Source organism: Hemiscyllium ocellatum, chromosome 4 (assembly GCF_020745735.1).
Source record: "Hemiscyllium ocellatum isolate sHemOce1 chromosome 4, sHemOce1.pat.X.cur, whole genome shotgun sequence".
NCBI classification, from domain to species: Eukaryota; Metazoa; Chordata; class Chondrichthyes; order Orectolobiformes; family Hemiscylliidae; genus Hemiscyllium; species Hemiscyllium ocellatum.
Window position 1 is genome coordinate 131,612,128 of NC_083404.1, and position 18,496 is coordinate 131,630,623.

Sequence of the window (18,496 nt, forward strand, 5' to 3'; positions counted from 1 at the left end):
CTATCACCCTCACCCTAACTTCCTTCCACCTATCACATTTCCAACGCCCCTCCCCCAAGTCCCTCCTCCCTACGTTTTATCATAGCCTGCTTGGCACACCCTCCTCATTCCTGAAGAAGGGATCATGCCCGAAACGTCGATTCTCCTGCTCCTTGGAAGCTATCTGACCTGCTGCACTTTTCCAGCAACACATTTTCATCCATAGTGGATGTGTCTACCATTAGTGGGAGGCAATTCCATTACAGAGCATTAAGGCAAAAAGGATTCTAGAGGAGTTAGTAGCTTTCTTCACACGGTATGGGCTACCCAGAGAGATGCAGTCAGACCAAGAGTCTAATTGCTGCTAGGCTGTTTAAGGAGGTGAGGGATAGCTTAGGTATACAGCACTTTAAATCCAATGCATAATCATCCTGAATCCCAGGGAGCTTTAGAAAGATGGCATCAGACCTTGAAGAGCATGTTGAGAGCATACTGCCAGGTTTAACCGAATGATTGGGATAAAGGTATCCCATTCGTCTTGTTTGCCATTAGAGATGCCCCAAATGAATCTACTCAGTTCACTCCCTTTGAGTTTGTATTTGGCCATGAAGTGAGAAGGCCTTTGAAATTAATTAAAGAAAAATTGACTGGACTGAAGTCAGAGATCTTACACTTAGATTATGTATCAGAGGTGAGGGAGAGATTAAATCAGGTAGGTGAGTTAGCTAAACAGCACCTAAAGAGGGCGCAGTGTAGAATGAAGCAGGGTGGCAGATAAAAACTCTAACATACGGATGTTTATCCAAGGGGATGATGTGTTTGTACTGTTACCAGTGATTGGAGATCCCTTCAAAGCCAGCTTTAGTGGTCCCTATCAAATTGAGAAAAACACTGTCAGGTGAACTAGCTGGTCAAGATGCCAAATAGGAAAAAACTGTATCAGGTATGTCAAGTCAACATACTGAAACCTTATTATAACAGGGAGAAGGAACTAGAGAATCATCAATGCTCGTGATGTAGGAGTTGGAGCTGCACTGTGACAGGAAAGTGATGATGGAATTGAACAGCCAATTGGTTACTTTTCAAAGAAACTTAGCATCCACCAGAGAAAATACTCAATGATTGAGAAAGGACTATTGAGTTTGGAACTGGCCTTACAACACTTTAATGTTTATGTGACAAACAATATGTTGGAGACAGTTAGTACATGGCTCACAATCCTCCTACATTCTTGGAGCGATTTAAAGATAGGAATCTGAGACGATTTCACTGGAGTCTTATATTACAGATTTTTAACTTACAAATTATACATATTGTGGGTGGTAAGAATGTGATAGCAGATACATAATCACGGATTTAATGGATAAAGTATAGATAAGATTGAACAGATACCAACGTTATAGATATATGTGTGCAAAAATTAATATGAACTTGGATTAATGTATCATGTATTTCATTGTAATGTACTTAAGAATTAAGAAAAAAAAACCTTTTTTTATTATGGTCGTTCATGTTTTTCTTAAGGGGGGATTTATGAAATTGAAGGAGTGCACTGTACCTTTAAGAGAGAGTGAAAGCTGTTTTGCACTGAGAGCTTGCAGGTGCCTGTCATGGGACTGACTAGCAGTCTCAGTGTGTACTGGAAAATTGAAAATATGTAACTTTTGGTTGTGAAATAAACACCTGAGTTTTGGTTGCTGTTTTGATAATCATTTGAATTGAACCAATCATTTCAAATTACGCCCCAGCATACTAAGCACAGATCGATTTTGAATTTATTGTTTTGTAAACATCGAACCAATGAGAAGCAGACATTTTGACAGTTTGACAGAGACACAAACTGCCATCGCCAGAGTAACTGCCAGCAAAGCACTCTCTATCAAAGGTACCTTTGTCATATGAAACATCTTGGCAACAAAAGACTGAAGACAACCCAGGGAGATCTACAGCCAGAGAGAGAGAGAGAGAGAGAGAGAGAGACACACACACACTGATGACAGCATTGAAATTAAGTTGATGTGATTTCAGTATGGGTGTTTATTGGGACATATTGTTGTATAGTTTGAGGCAGACAACAAACATTTAAGAGAAAGGAGGCTTAGAGTTGTGAATAATTGTTGATTGATAGAGTTAAATAATAAATACTTCTCTCTTTAAATAGTGGAAGTTGGGAGCTCCCTGTCATTCATACTTTAATAGATTACAAGGCAAGGTGAGCATTTCTGGGTGTCTGATTTAATTAGCATAGGGGTTCACCGCTGTGTGGTAACTGTGGTTCAGCACTTGAGTATTGCTGAGAAAAGACCCATCCTGCCAGAGCCTTTGCCTTTTATCCAGCAGGACGGTTTGCAGGAAACAACTCAGAAAAAGGATAAATAGCATTTATACTGGATGAGAGTGATGGATGGATGCAAGTGGACTCTGATTGGAAGAAGTGTTGCCTTAAATAATGCACCATCTAATAATGACTGACAGTTAACTGCAAAGCTTTGTTTAAATGTGAAAGCAGGCAGTTTGACTCTGATCAAAATAAATGAATCAGAAAGTGGCTGGCTACTATTTTGTTGAGTTGATGCAGATCCTTTCCCATGCTGCTCCATTTTTGCCAAGAATGGAATATTGTGTATTAGTGTATGTAGCTTCCAGGACATACACGTCAGGCTGACCACAAGCTTAACAAACAATCCCAATTTGGAAAAAATGAGGACTGCAGATGCTGGAGATCAGAGTTGAAGAGTGAAGTGGTGGAAGAACACAGCTGGTCAGGCAGCATTCGAGGAGCAGGAATGTTGACGTTTCGGGCATAAGTCCTTCATCAGGAATAAGAGCGGGGGCGGGGTGGGGGATGGGGGGGGGAGTTGAGAGATAAATAGGAAGGGGTTGGGGGGGAGGGGGGAAATGTGGCTGAAAATGAGATAGGTGGGGGTGACAATGATAGGTCAGTGAAGAGGGTGGAGCAGATAGGTGGGAAGGAAGCTGGACAGGAAGATTTGTTCAAGAAGGCAGTGCTGAGCTGGAAGCTTCGGACTGGGATAAGGTGGAGAGAGGGGAAGCGGGGAAACTGGGGAAATCCACATTGATCCTGTGTGGTTGGATGGTCACAAGGTGGAAAATGAGATGTTCTTCCTCCAGGCGTCAGGTGGTTAGGGTTGGCGATGGAGGAGGCCCAGCACTTGCATATTCTTGGTGGACTCTTCTGCTCCTCGGTTCTGCCATTACTGGCTGTACTTTTCCAGCACCACACTCTTCAATACAATCTCAATTTGTTAATTCTCTATATGCAAGGGTATTGAGTAACTGTAATTCAATTACATCTAAGGTGTACAGTCAGTGCCTTCTATCTTGTGAACAGCCAAATATTTGATACAATTTAGCAGTCTTTATGGTATGTAGTGTGCATACTTGGCATCACAATGGCATTAAAATTCATATAACACATTATTGATTTGTGTGTAGTCAGAATGCCATTTTGACTTGATGGCAGCATATGTTGGCAGCACCCACCACTCGATTTGCTACTGAATTTGTTCCTTAATCTGGGGCATTCCAGACATTTTTTGGGACCAAAATAGATGGCCTCAGATTAGTTCATGAGTTTGTACTTCCATAAGCATATGTAAACATACCGGGTCAGGGTAGCCAATATTTCACAGGTTGGTTTGATCCTATTTCAGGATCAAGATTGCATGATGTAAAAATGGCACGGGCACTATTTAAGGATGGTTCTGTTCGCCGAGCTGGAAGTTTTTGCTGCAAACGTTTCGTTCCCTGGCTAGGGAACATCATCAGTGCTATTGGAGCCTCCTGTGAAGCGCTGTTTTGATGTTTCTTCCGGTATTTATAGTGGTTTGTTCTTGCCGCTTCAGGGTGTCAGTTTCAGCTGTAGTAGTTTGTATATGGGGTCCAGGTCCATGTGTCTGTTAATGGAGTTTGTGGGTGTTCCTCTTCCTCTTTTCGCAGTTCTGGTGTACTGCAGTGTGTTGCAGTACACCAGAACTGCAAAAAGAGGAAGAGGAACACCTATACAAGGTATTCGCCAAAAACGGATACCCACACAACTTTATCACCAGATGCCTAAGAGATAGACAACGGAACAAGGACATGCCACAACCAAAAGGACTAGCCACACTACCATACGTCAGGAGCGTCTCAGAACTGACAGCCAGACTACTGCGACCCTTAGGACTCATAACAGCACACAAGCCAACTTCCACACTCAGACAACAACTCACTAGAACAAAGGACCCAATAGCCAGCATGAGCCAAACTAACGTAGTTTACAAAATACCATGCAAGGACTGCACAAAACACTATATAGGACAAACAGGAAGACAGCTAACAATCCGCATCCATGAACATCAGCTAGCCACAAAACGACACGACCAGCTATCCCTAGTAGCCATACACTCAGACAACCAGGAACATGAATTTGACTGGGAAAACACTACCATCATAGGACAAGCCAGACAGAGAACAGCCAGGGAATTCCTAGAGGCATGGCATTCATCCACAAACTCCATTAACAGACACATGGACCTGGACCCCATATACAAACCACTACAGCTGAAACTGACACCCGGAAGTGGCAAGAACATCCATCAACAGACACATCGACATGGACCCCACATACAAACTACTACAGCTGAAACTGACACCCGGAAGCAGCAAGAACAAACCACGATAAATACCGGAAGAAACATCAAAGCAGCGCTTCACAGGAGGCTCCAATAGCACTGATGATGTTCCCTAGCCAGGGAACGAAACGTTTGCAGCAAAAACTTCCAGCTCGGCGAACAGAACCACAACAACGGACACCCGAGCTACAAATCTTCAACCAGACTTTAAGGAGTTATGGAAAAGGTGAATCTCAGTGCATGCACTGACCAGTGGTGGACAGCAGTAGCTCAGTTGGCTGGACAGCTGGTTTGCAACATAGCATGATACCGATAGTATAGATTCAATGCCCATGCCAACAGAAATTACCACAAAGGTCCTGCTTTCTCAACCTCACCTGAGGCATGGTGATCCTTGGTGTAAATTTACCATCCATCACCCCTCTCTCTGTGTCCAATGAGAGAACAGTCCTATGGTCTGCTGGGATTATGGCTGCTTCTACAATTGACCAGTGAAGGCAGTTACAAGTGTATCTCCTCTCACAGTCTAAATATAACTTTCCCTTGACTTTAGTATGAATGATTTAAAAAGAAAAGCTACAATAGGATGCATCTTCAGTAATATTCAAGGGGAGTGGATGGGCATAGTATACAGTACCTGGATTTAATGAAAACTTTTGTTAAAATCTCCAATAAGTGGTTAGTTTGCAAAGTTAAAGCACAATATAAGATTCGTTTAAGCTTCTTAAATAGTGCCTGTGCTGCCTTTTGGAATCATGGATTAACCTACAGGCAGCAAACAGTAAATGGCTCCCTTTCACATTGGCTGGCCGTGTATAGTGGGGTATTACAAGGATTGGGGACCCAGTTGTTCACAATGTATATCAGTACTTGAGATGGGAATAAAATGTAACATTTCCAAATTTGCGAATAACACAGGTTGCTGAGAAAGTGTTCTCTGAAAAGTGGCTTCCGGAAGAACTGGACAGGCTTATGATGGGCAGGAAGTGGGCAGGTAGAATGTAATGTGTTGTCACCCACTTTGGTAGGGAGAACACATGCAGTGTATTTCAGAAATGGTAAGACATAAAGGGAGATGATATCACTATGATATCATCTCCCTTTATGTTATCACTAAACTATTAATCTGGAGATCCAGGCAATGTCCTGGGTTCAAATTCCACCATGTTTGAATTCAATGTAAAAACAAAATCTGGAATTAAGAGTCTGATGATGACTATGAAGCTATTGTCATAAAAATTCATCAGTTTTCTTGATGCCCTTTGGAGAAGGAAAGTGCTGTTCTTTCTAGGACTGGTCTCCAAGTGACTCCAGACCCAAAGCTGTTTGACTTTTACCTATCCTCTGGGCAATCAGGGATGGGTAATAAATGCTGACCTACGTGCCAGTTCCCCAATCCTGTGAAGGGATCAAAGAAGAGGAGAAAGTGTAGACTACAAAGGTGTCTTTGCTGGTCAATTATTGGAGGATAATATGCAGGTGCAGGAAGTTATTGTGAAGACTAAAGCATTAATAGCCTTCATTGCAAGAAGATTTGATGACAGGACAAGCAGAGCTTTACCTCAATTATATTATATCCTTTCAAAGTGTTGTTAGACCGTACCTGTAATACCGTGTATAGTACCTTATTAACTATTAATATGGAGTGATTGAAATAAAGATTCCTGGGATGACAGGACTGCCCTATGAAGAGAGATTTGGGAAATTGGATTTTGCATCTGTGCAGGTTTCAAAGAATGTGAGGTGTTCTTATTGAAACCTATAAAATACGTACGGTGTAGATGTAGATAAAATGTTTTCCCTGATTGTGGAGTTGAAAACAAGGAGACATGGTTTCCCAGTAAGGGCAAATTAGAACCGAGCTGAGGAGAAATGTGTTATTCAGGTTGTGAATCTTTGGAATATTGTAACCCCAAGGGTTGTGGAAGCTCAGTCACTTATGTTTAAAATAGAGATTGCTAGATTTCTAAGTTGTGGTGACATAAAAGAATGCAACTATTTAGGTCACTACATTAACAGCCCAGTGATAGTACCATTCAGCCATCACCTCCCCTGATACATTCCTGGGTTAGGATGTATCAGAGCTGCAGGAGCAATGGGCAGGAGGTCCTGGGTCTATAGTCTTAGCTCCAGGAACTAGATCTCAATTGATCTCATGGATTTTGAATGTGACAGTGATCTATATCTTGACTTGCCTCCCAAACAATCCCTTGAGAACAGGACTGGGAAAATTCAGGCCCAATAACCTATCTGGAACTTGTGTTGCTGTAGATCCACACAGGACTGTAAATTTATCACCATGTTGACCTGTCTGTGTTGCTAACATCGGTGCAGAGAGCCAGGCTCCAGCATTCCTCTCATCCCCACTTAAGCAATTGGGTGACTGCCTCTGTTATTGTCAAAGCCAGCAGTGTCACTGCGATCGGTGCCAAATGGAAGCTAGAAAGTACGGGTGTCGCATAAAGATACTTTGCAGGGACAGAAATAATGTTTTCAGGTGGAACAAAAGTGCACTTAAGAACACTTTTCTAAATGTGATAGATGCTGGGTTCAGTTCTAAATGGCTTGTGTTTTCTGTAGTTGTTGCAAAACTCCTTAGTGATTGTGTTTAATCCTTTTAATAGGGCAGCAGAGACACAATGCACGTGTGGTTCAGTGCCCTGTCTGTTATTTAATAGCTCTCTATTTGTGCATTCTCAAGGAAATCTTGTCAGTGGTATAACTCCATTCAAAGTGCACCAACAGTGTGCTCATGCAGGCTTGTCCATAAGACCATAAGACATAGGAGTGGAAGTAAGGCCATTCGGCCCATCGAGTCCACTCCGCCATTCAATCATGGCTGATGGGCATTTCAACTCCACTTACCCGTATTCTCCCCATAGCCCTTAATTCCTCGTGACATCAAGAATCTATCAATCTCTGCCTATAAGACATTTAGCGTCCCAGCCTCCACTGCACTCTGCGGCAATGAATTCCACAGGCCCACCACTCTCTGGCTGAAGAAATGTCTCCGCATTTCTGTTCTGAATTGACCACGTCTAATTTTAAGGCTGTGTCCACGGGTCCTAGTCTCCTCGCCTAACTGAAACAATTTCCTAGTGTCCACCCTTTCCAAGCCATGTATTATCTTGTAAGTTTCTATTAAGTCTCCCCTTCATCTTCTAAACTCCAATGAATACAATCCCAGGACCCTCAGCCGTTCCTCATATGTTAGACCAACCATTCCAGGGATCATCCGTGTGAATCTCAGCTGGACACGTTCCAGTGCCAGTATGTCCTTCCTGAGGTGTGGGGACCAAAACTGGGCACAGTACTCCAAATGTCAAACAGAAGTTTGTTTAGAGAAGTAGTACAAATATATCGGAAAAGTATCCCACTTTCCCATGGAAAACTATGCCTGTGGATGGGTTGGGAGCACTCTCTTCAGATTCCGAAGGTTGTAGGTTCAAATCTGAGTTCTGAGCACAAGCATTTAAATTCTAAATATGACACTGCAGTACCTGAGGGCCCCGGGTACGATCTTTCAAATGTGATGGGAGTCCCTGCTTGATTTCTCAGGGAAGGATGCAATGACATGTTATGAAGAACAGCAGAAGGTAATTGCCAGTGTCCAGGTTAATACTTATCGCACTAGCAAATTATCTGATCTTATGACGGTCAAATATCTTACGCAGCGGGTGGTTCATGGGTGGAATGAACTTTGTGAGGAAGCCTTAGATGTGAATGCAATTACAATGTTTAAAAGACATTTGGATAAGTACATGAATAGGAAGAGTTTGGAGGGATATAGGCCAGGAGCAGGCAGGTGGGCCTAGTTTAGTTTGGGATTATGTTCGGCATGGACGGGTTGGACCGAAGTTCCTGTGCTGTTATGATTTCATGACTGTTTATGGGAACTTGCTACATGTGCATTTCCTGTATTACAACAGTGTGATAAAGTGCTTTGGGACATTGTGAAAGGTGTTATATAAATTCAACAATTACTTTCAAACAGGCTGGGCTTTAGAGTCTAAACTGTACTATCTCCAATTGAGATTGTAATTATGCAGTCTGACATCAATTCTCCGGTGTGTCGAACTGTGCCCAGAAAGATTTATAAAAATCCACTTGGTTATAAGGACTGAGACAAGGAGAAGTGTCTTCACTCTGAGAGTGTAGAACTCCGCCAGAGGGATGCTTCCTGCTATCTCTGTTTCCCTTTGAGGAAGCCGTACTTAGGGAGCTCAACAGGTTCCCAATGCCTTTGCTGCTCTTGCCCGTGGCCTGGGCGATGGAGTGCAGGTGTGAGCACCTCTCCAGCAGACTCTGGGAATGCTGGACCAGGTCTCCATGACAACCACCAACCTCTTCATGGAGACAGCCGGATGGTCACATGACTCTCTGTGCGCCAGCATCTTCTGGGCAGTAAGGGTCATCCCAGTCTGGTGCTCCCAGTCCTCCCTGATTGCCCCAGGGTCCTCTCCTACCTGGGGCTGAGCAGATGCCTGGTCTCTAGCAGCTCTCTCAATGCTCACGGCCTGGGGCATTACTTCCTCCAGCAGCTGTGGAGCTGGTACAGTGAGGAACTTCAGGTTGTGTCCTTTCTCAGTCTAACCTCCTCCTCCAATTTGTCAGTGTCTGAGCTGGTGGGGGATGGGGGGAGCAGCCTTGCAGATGCTCACTCTGAGGCCTCTGTGTCGTCATCCTCAGAGGGTGAGAAACTGGCTTCATGGGGAGCTAGCTGTTGCATTGGGATGGTGATGGAGATACTGATGTAACGTGCAATGTAAAGAAAAGAGAGAGAGAGAGAGAGAGCATGAGAGAGAAAATATTATGGCGAATGGCTCACTGTGGTGTGAAATGAATGGCACTGATGGTGGGGAGTGTCACAGAGAGGTACAGTGCAATGGGGCTGGTACTTGGTTGGCAAGTGTTGTATGGTATCCCCAAGAGCAGTCACAGTCTTCTCCTGCAGGGGTCTCCTCAAGGGAGGTGGGGAGCATAATGCCAGGTCCGCTCCACCTGTACAGATTCCCTCTGCCCTATCAGGGGGTTGTTGTCTCCTGGAATGAGAGAAACAAAGGGGTTAAGTGAGGCAAAAGTGTGAGGCCTACTCGTTAATGCCAATGCAGGGGGTCAAATAATGAGGTGTCTCAGACGTGTGAGGAGGCAGCATGGAGGTTTAATCGCGGGGGGGGGTGTGCAGTTTGAGGGAGAGGTTGCTTGGGTAACAGTCGAGCGTGAGTCTTGGTGGCAGCAGGGATACAGAGAGAAAAGTGACAAGACTGTTGACCTTCTCATCACACTTCAGGCACGGAGGAAGTGGAACTGACTCAGGTGGTGATCTCAGAGCAGACTGGAAGAGTCCAGGGGGCTTGGTCTGCTCTGGCAATCTCCCAGGAAGAGGATTCCTGTGCTTTGCACCACGTCCATGACTGGGACCTCCCGATGCCCTGCTGGAAAATAATCCCCTTCTCCGAGTTGTTCAGATTCCGTCCGTCACCTGATTTCGGAATGCTATTGCCCGCTGGGTCTTGGGAAGATTGTGCAGGAGTGCCAGGGATGCGGTGAATATCCACAGAGCTGGTTAGCTATTCCAGGAGCAGCATGTGGTAAAATGGGGCTGAAATCAGACATGAAAGATTCTAATGGAGCGGGTAGATAACGAGGCACGTTTTGCTAAGATAATGTGAGAAATCTCATGATGAGTGTCCCACTACAAGAGCCACAATGTGACTCACACTCAACAAAATAAAGGTAAGGTTTACCCCAGGTGTCTACTCATGGAGATAAGGAATCAAGAGCTTGAAGTTGGAGTCATCCGAATTCAGAATCTGTATCTTTCAGATGGAGATCATGTTTAGTATGGAATGGAAATTTACGCAAAGTTAGGAACATAGAATCTATGAACTGGGCTATCCTATCCATTGTGATCATGGCCGATCCTCATCTGGAGCCATACTCCACGATGATATTCTAATTAGCTAGAGGAAAGGCTTTCCAACAATCGTACACTTTAAAATGGGGACTATTGTAACACAATGGTAGTATCCTTACCTCCGAACCAGGAGGCTTGGGTTAATGTGCAGAAGTGTGTGCCAAAATAACTGAACAGGTTGATCAGAAAAATACCTGCAATGTAAAATGGACACCAACAAAGCAAGCTGCATACCCAACTTTGCAAACTACCCTTCCCCTATAATGAATACACAATGAGCTATTTCTTACTTGTTTACTGGGTGTGGGTGTCACTTGCTAGGCTGGCATTAATTAACAATCCCGAAATGCACCCTGAAGGCAATTCAGAGTCGGCCAAGTTGCTGTGGGTCTGCTGTCACACACAAGCCAGACCAGGTAAGAATGGCAGATTTCCTTCCCGAAAGGTCATTAGTGATCTGGTTTGATTTTTGCGATCGTGTGTTGGGGTCACTATTAAAGAAATTAGCTTTCACTTCTTGATTTGAGTTTTGAAGTTAGTCAAATTTAAATTCTGAGGAAGTGTCGCTCGACCTGAAATGTTAACTCTGATTTCTGTCCATAGCTGTTGCCAGACCTGCTGAGTTTTTCCAGCAATGTCTGTTTTTGATTCTGAGTTAGAGCATGTCATCTCTCCACTGTTTCAATGCACTGTTCATGTACCATTTGTATTACACTCTCATTACTTGTCTAAGGCACCTTTAGATCTGGTCCTTCCACGTGGTAAGCAAGATATCAGAGCTTGGTGAAACATTAAACTGACAGCAACTCTTGTCTTTATCCGCACCAGGTGTCTGTTTCTTCAGTAAAGTTTACTCTGCAGCAGCAAGGTTCCTGAGACCAACCTTCAACAAGCTTCGCATCTCTGTTGTCGAGACTGACAGCCCGAACTGAGGCTGCTGTTGTCAAGCCAAGCGGAACAGTTGCCTGTGTTTCTTACTCTCCGGGGTAGAAAAATGCAACCGAGAGATGTGAGGCTGTGCTGTTCTCTGGTGGTAATGACACTGCTGCTGTGCCTGAGTGGGACAAGGCAATCCACTCCTTCATCGGCAGTGCCGGGATCTCACCTTTCAACGGGAAAGCCGGGGGAAGCTCACAGACGGATGAAACGTGGCTGGGTGTGGAACCAATTCTTTGTGTTGGAGGAATACACAGGCACCGACCCGTTGTACGTGGGGAAGGTAAGCGACTCTCATTGTTAATGCCCATTTGTACAGTTCCACCTCCCCCCACCCTCACATTTCCACTCATGCCGCTCATCTGAATGAAATGCTGGCCCCCAGAAGGACACTTCCAGACACCTAACATGTGAATATAGCTATAATCCCTGCCTGCGCTGTTTTGACAGAAGCGCACCTCCATGGAAATGGCGCTGAGGGGGAATTTGAGAGCATGGAACCCCATTTCATGTGTGATTTCAAAAAACCTGACAGTCTCATTCACAAATTGCTAAACCACGCAACAGCTGACAAAGAGAATGGCACTGGAGTTACAACATTTGTCCAACTTTAACAAACCGATGCAGCATAGAAGAGGCCATTCAGCCAATCGTGCCTGCACTGGCTCTCTGAATGAGTTATCCCATTATCCCACTCCTCTTCCCCATCATTTCACAAACATTGTCTGTTATAGTTGCTGATCCAGTTTCCCCTGCAGGCATTGTATTCCAGATCGTAGCTGACTGCATAAATAGTTTTCCTCAAATCTCTAGCGCTTTTGTCAATTGTCTTAAATCTTCATCATCTAGTTACCCAACTCTCTGTCACTCAAAGCAGTTGCTTCTAAACTCGTTCAATAAAATACTTGAGGATTGTGAACACTTCAATCAAATCCTACCTTAACCTTGTTTCTGCTTGAAGGAGGGAAACTCAATTTTCTCAAGTTTCGCTGTGTAACTGAAGTCCTTCATCCTACCTCCAATCTCATAAATCTCTGCTGCACCCTCTCCAGAGTCCTGACATCTTTCCCAAGAACAAAGTCCTTGTCAACGTAATTGCTTGAAATGCCCCACATGCCAGAGATTGATTCATGGAGAACCAAGTGGTTCGACAAGATTTTTATTACAACTCATGGGACTGTCTGTAACTCCATGGCAGCTTTGCTCATAAACAACTCTGTCAGGCCATTGTATGTCTTGATGCAAGAGTGAATATCACCTTCTCTGTTCCTTTAACACTAATTATGTGAGTTCTGCCACCAATTTGAATGAGCCTGACAGTCTCATTTACATGTTTAATTTACAAATACATGTGATTTATAAAAAATCAATATGGCTCTGCATGTAAATACTGAATTGGCTAAAAGGTTGTTTTTACTGGTGGTGGTTGTTAGCTTTAGCTCAGGAGGCTCCTGTGGTGAAATGGTAATGTCTCTACCTCTGAGCTGACACTCCTGGGTTCAAGTCCCACCTGCTCCAGAGGTATGGTATAAAATCTCTGCTTAGAAATGATAAAGCAAAACCAGATGGCTTGCATTACCCCCAATGCTTTGGTTGTATGTACCTCATTGGCTACGTGTGTGTTTTACTGGTGGTAGTCATAAGTTTAAAAAAACATCACGGTGATTTTTGGTAGTGGGAAAGTTGCTCAGTTGTGTGTCACTACGTTCCTGGCTGCAAAAAAAATAGAGAAACAAAGGTAAAAATCAGTGAATACCAGCAAAAATGGTATTCTCATGTGGTGGAGAAACTCAGCAGGTCTGGCAGCATCTGTGGAGATTAAACAGAGTTAATGCTTTGAGTCCAGTGTCCTTCCTTCAGAACTGATTGGAGATAGGAAAAGGTGGTATTTATACAGGAAGTGGGGGCCAGATGTGGGGGTGGGGGGGGATGGAGTGAGCAGGCAGGTGGAGATGGAGCCCAAAGAGAGAGAGGGAAAGTGATTGAGATAACAAGCCGGAGAAGAAAAGAAGCTTGATAGGTGATACCGTGGTTTATGAGTCGATGATAATGAATTGTTGTGCTGAAAATAATCCATGTCACGACAGGACCTGGGAAGTGGGGTTTGGGAATACATTCGGAAGGAGATGTTCAGGCTGTAAAATTATTAAACTTGATATTGAATCCTGAAGGCTGTAATGTCTCCAAGCGGAACACTGCAATAAAACTGTGTTCCTTTAAAGGACGCATTGTCTGGCGGTCTCTGTAAATCTGATGAAGGACAGAGGAGATCAGCTATGATACATATCATGTAGTCTACCCAGAGGGACTAATACCATGGGGAGAAACTGGTGGAAAATGAGGCTTTTCTTTTCTGTTTTATCCACATCCCAGAGAGCAGCTGTCCATTTTGAAGTCCTGTAGGGTAATTCAGTAACCATGCAGCGCCTAGTCTGTCCATGCTTAGAAACATCATATATTTGCCTTCCATGTGCTAAAATGTCCCAAGGATATATAATTATGCAATGGCAAATCACCAACAGGAGTTTTGGGAGACTGGGGTTGAAAAGCGATCCAGTGGAATGGAGTGAATTTCTTCTGGGAGCTTTCTACAGTGAGTAAGTGAAATAACCAAGTAACAGAGGATAGATAAATTTGCATTGAAGTGTTGGATGATATCAGTGGCGGAGGTGGAGATTGGCGAAGACTGGCTGTGGGTGATGTTTTTTTTACAAAGAATACAAGGGAGGTCGTGTTGTAGCTCTACAGAGTATTGTTGAGACCACTTTGGAAATGTATTCATTTCCTGTCTCCCTGCTGTGGGAAAGATGTTGTGAAACTTGAAAGGGCTCAGTAAAGATTTATTCACCTTGTCAAATGCCTTACTGAAGTCCATATACATCACGTCCAGCGCTCTGCCCTCATCAATCCTCTTTGTTACTTCTTCGAAAACTCAATCAAGTTTGTGAGACATGATTACCCATGCACAAAACCATGTTGCCTATCCCTAATCAGTCCTTGCCTTTCCAAATACATGTACATCCTGTCCCTCAGCATTCCCTCCCACTACTTGCCCACCTCCATTGTCCAGTTCACCGGTCTCAGTTCCCTGGATTTTCCTTACCACCTTTCTTAAATAATGGCACCACATTAGCCAAGCTTCAGTCTTCTGGCACCTCATCTGTGACTATCAATGATACAAATATCTCAGTAAGAGGCCCAGCAATCACTTCCCGAGCTTCCCACCGAGTTCTAGGGTACACTTGATCAGGTCCTGGGGATTTATCCAGGTTTATGCGTTTTAAGACATTCAACACCTCCTTCCTTGTGATATGAGCATTTTTCAAGATGATACCATCTATTTCCCCACAATCTGGGTCTTCTCCACAGTAAACACTGATGCAAAATACTTGTTTAGTATCTCCTCCATCTCCTGCAGTTCCACATAAAGGCTACCTTGCTGATCTTTAAGGGGTGAAAATGTGTTGCTGGTTAAAACACAGCAAGTCAGGCAGCATCCAAGGAACAGGAAATTCGACATTTCGGGCAAAGGCCCTTCATCAGGAATTCCTGATGAAGGGCTTTTGCCCGAAACGTCGAATTTCCTGTTCCTTGGATGCTGCCTGACCTGCTGCGCTTTAACCAGCAACACATTTTAGGCTCTGATCTCCAGCATCTGCAGACCTCACTTTTTACTCGCTGATCTTTAAGGGGTCCTATTTTCTCCCTCGTTACCCTTTTGTGGTAAATATGTTTATAAAATCCCTTTGGATTCTCCTTAACCCTATTCGCCAAAGCTACTTCATGTTCTGTTTTTGCCTTTGTGATGTCCCTCTTAAATATATTCCTACTGCCTTTATGGACAGAGAGAGCAAGGTTTGGGATTTGGGATGAATTGCAGACCACTGCAACTATTTTATAGCACAAAATTGTCATCTTAGTAAGTGGAGAATGTGGGACTTAGGAGCATGCGTCAACTGTCCAGCCCTTGAAGCCTGCTCTGTGATTTGCTAAGATCATGTCTGCCCATTCCTAAACCCTTGACTCAAATGTTTTTCCAAATTTGCTATTTTTACAGCATGGTGTATCTTTATCTTGCAATATAAGGGGTGATCCTGTAGAGGTTTTGAAAGTCGTGAGGGGGTTAGATAAAGTGAACGCAAGGTGTTGTTTCCCTGTGGTGAGGGGGGAGGGCAGTTTCAAGAATAGGGAACATTTTTTTAAGGTGAGAGCAGAAAGATTTAAAAAGGACATGAGAGGCAACCTTTTTACACAGAGAGTGGTTGGAGTGTGGATTGGACGTCCAGAGGAAGTGGTAGACGTGGGTACAATTGCAATGTTTAAAAGACAATTGGATAAGTTCATGAATCAGTTTGGAGGGACATGTGCCAAGCACAGGCAAGTGGGACTCGTTTAGTTTGGGATTATGGTCGGCATCGACTGTTTGGAGTTAAGGGTCTGTTTCCATGCTCTATGACTCTATGATTCCAAAGACTATGAAAAGCGGGTCCAACTTAGCCTCAGATAAACTCAGTGACCTTGCCACTAATGTGTCATGGGGAAGAGAATTCCATGGGCTAGCTACTCAGTGAGGTGGGGGGTCAGGGGGGAAGTGCATTGTATCTCGGTGGTTAGCACTGCTGCCTCATAATGCAGGGGATCTGGGTTCGATTCCAGTGACAGTGTGGAGTTTGCACATTCTCCCTGTGTCTGCATGGGTTTCCTCTGGGTTCTCCAATTTCATTGCACAGTGTAAAGATATGTAGATTCAATGGATTGGCCATGTTAAATTGCCCCATAGTGCCCAGGGATATGTAGTGTAGCTGGATTAGCCATAGGAAATGCAGGGTTACAGGGGTAGGTCTGGATGGGATTCTCTTCAGAGGGTTGGTGTAGACGTGATGGGCTGAGTAGCCTGTTTCCCCAGGATTCTATGATTTCCATTTTAAGACCAAGACAGAGAGTGGTGGTGGAGGGTTGTTTTTCAGACTGGAGGCCTATGACCAGTGGAGTGCCACAAGGATCGGTGCGGGGTCCTCTACTTTCTGTCATTTATATAAATGATTTGGATGCGAGCATAAGAGGTACAGTTAGTAAGTTTGCAGATGAAACCAAAATTGGAGGTGTAGTGAACAGCGAAGAAGGTTATCTCAGATCACAACGGGATCTTGATCAGATGGGCCAATGGGCTGAGGAATGGCTGATGGAGTTTAATTTAGGTAAATACAAGGTGCTGCATTTTGGGAAAGCAAATCTTAGCAGGACTTATGCACGTAATGGTATGATCCTAGGGAGTGTTTCTGATCAAAGAGACCTTGGAGTGCAGGTTCATAGCTCCTTGAAAGTAGAGTCACAGGTAGATAGGATAATGAAGAAGGTATTTGGTATGCTTTCCTTTATTGGTCAGAGTATTGAGTACAGGAGTTGGGAGGTCATGTTGTGGCTGTACAGGACATTGGTTAGGCCACTGTTGAAATATTGCGTGCATTCTGGTCTCCTTCCTATCAGAAGGATGTTGTGAAACCTGAAAGGGTTCAGCAAAGATGTACAAGGATGTTGCCAGGGTTGGAGGATTTGAGCTATAGGGAGAGGTTGAATAGGCTAGGGCTGTTTTCCCTGGAGTGTTGGAGGCTGAGGGATGACCTTATAGAGGTTTATAAAATCATGAGGGGCATAGATAGGATAAATAGACAAAGTCTTTTCCCTGGGGTGGGGGAGTCCAGAACTAAAGGACATAGTTTTAAAGTGACAGGGTAAAGATATAAAAGAGACCTAAGGGGCAACCTTTTCAAGCAGAGGGTGGTGTGTGCATGGAATGAGCTGCCAGAGAATGTGCTGGGGGCTGATACAATTGCAACATTTAAGAGGCATCTGGATGGGTATATGAATAGGAAGGGTTTGGAGGGATATGGGCCGCGTGCCTGGCAGGTGGGACTAGATTGGGTTGGGATATCTGGTCGACATGGATGAGTTGGACCAAAGGGTCTGTTACTGTGCTGTACATCCCGATGACCTCTTATTTTTAAACTTTGTGCTCGAGTTCTAGTCTTTGTTATAAGGGAGAAAGAGGTCAAGGGTTGAAGAATTGTTGGGGAAAGGGTTGGGAGGGGATTGCTCAGATGGATATTGCTGTTATAGAGTCTTACATGTCAAACCCTCCCTATATATGAACTATATCTGTGTATCACAATGGAACCCCATTAAACTTGTCTATATTAATTAATATAAAATCCATCAGAACAAAACAGATCAATAATACTTCACCATGTTTGTTAGCTTTTGCAGTGTCATTATTATAATTTAGTCCCAATTCAATCCTAATCTTTCATTGTAAGAATCCTGGTATTAAAAGTAATATCTCTATAGCTTAGGTATTCTGATTGATGTTTCTTTAATGGTGTTTGCTTGTGTTAAGATTACAGCGATTGGAAAATCCAGCTATCACACAGTCAGTTGAGGTAAATAGTTAACGGGCAGCTCAATGAATAAATGAGAGAGAAGAGAATGGTTAGTTATACTCACGGTGTTCAAAGAGGAGAAATAGGAGAAGCCTTGTTTGAAGCAGTAACACCAATCTGATCCTTTGGGTTGAAAGGTCCGTTGTTGTGCCCCAAATGCTTAGTAACTCTTCCAGTTGAAGTGTATCTGAGAGCATAGATCAGTTCAAATGAGCTGAGATTCCTAGTTTGCAACAGTGAATATATTTCAAAATTACACTTTAAATTTAACTCCATTGAGGACAATCGAAACGGTGAAAGGAGCTCTATAAATCCTTCTCTAGGATCTTGGGCCAATGAATTGTGAGATAATTCAATGCTAGTGCTGGAAGCTTGGTAAAGGAAAATATTCTGTGTTCCTGTCCCGATGTGCTACATATTAATTAATATAAAATCCATCAGAACAAAGCGGATCGACAATACTTCAACATGTCTGTTAGCTTTTGCAGTGTCATCATTACAATTTAGTCCAACTCAATCTTAATCTTTCATTGTAAGAATCTTGGTATGAAAGCAATATCTCTATAGCTTAGGTATTCTGATTGATGTTTCTT

At 43.6% G+C, this 18,496-nt stretch overlaps 1 protein-coding gene across 1 annotated transcript in view; it reads left to right on the top strand.

Annotated features, from left to right (window-relative positions):
* The first annotated feature begins 11,566 nt into the window (after positions 1-11,566).
* LOC132815251 (cadherin-7-like) overlaps positions 11,567-18,496 on the top strand; it is a 138,414-nt gene continuing 131,484 nt past the window's right edge. The window contains exon 1 of the mRNA XM_060824065.1: positions 11,567-11,749. Within this exon, the coding sequence (XP_060680048.1) occupies positions 11,567-11,749 (183 nt within the window). The remainder of the gene's footprint in view (positions 11,750-18,496) is intronic.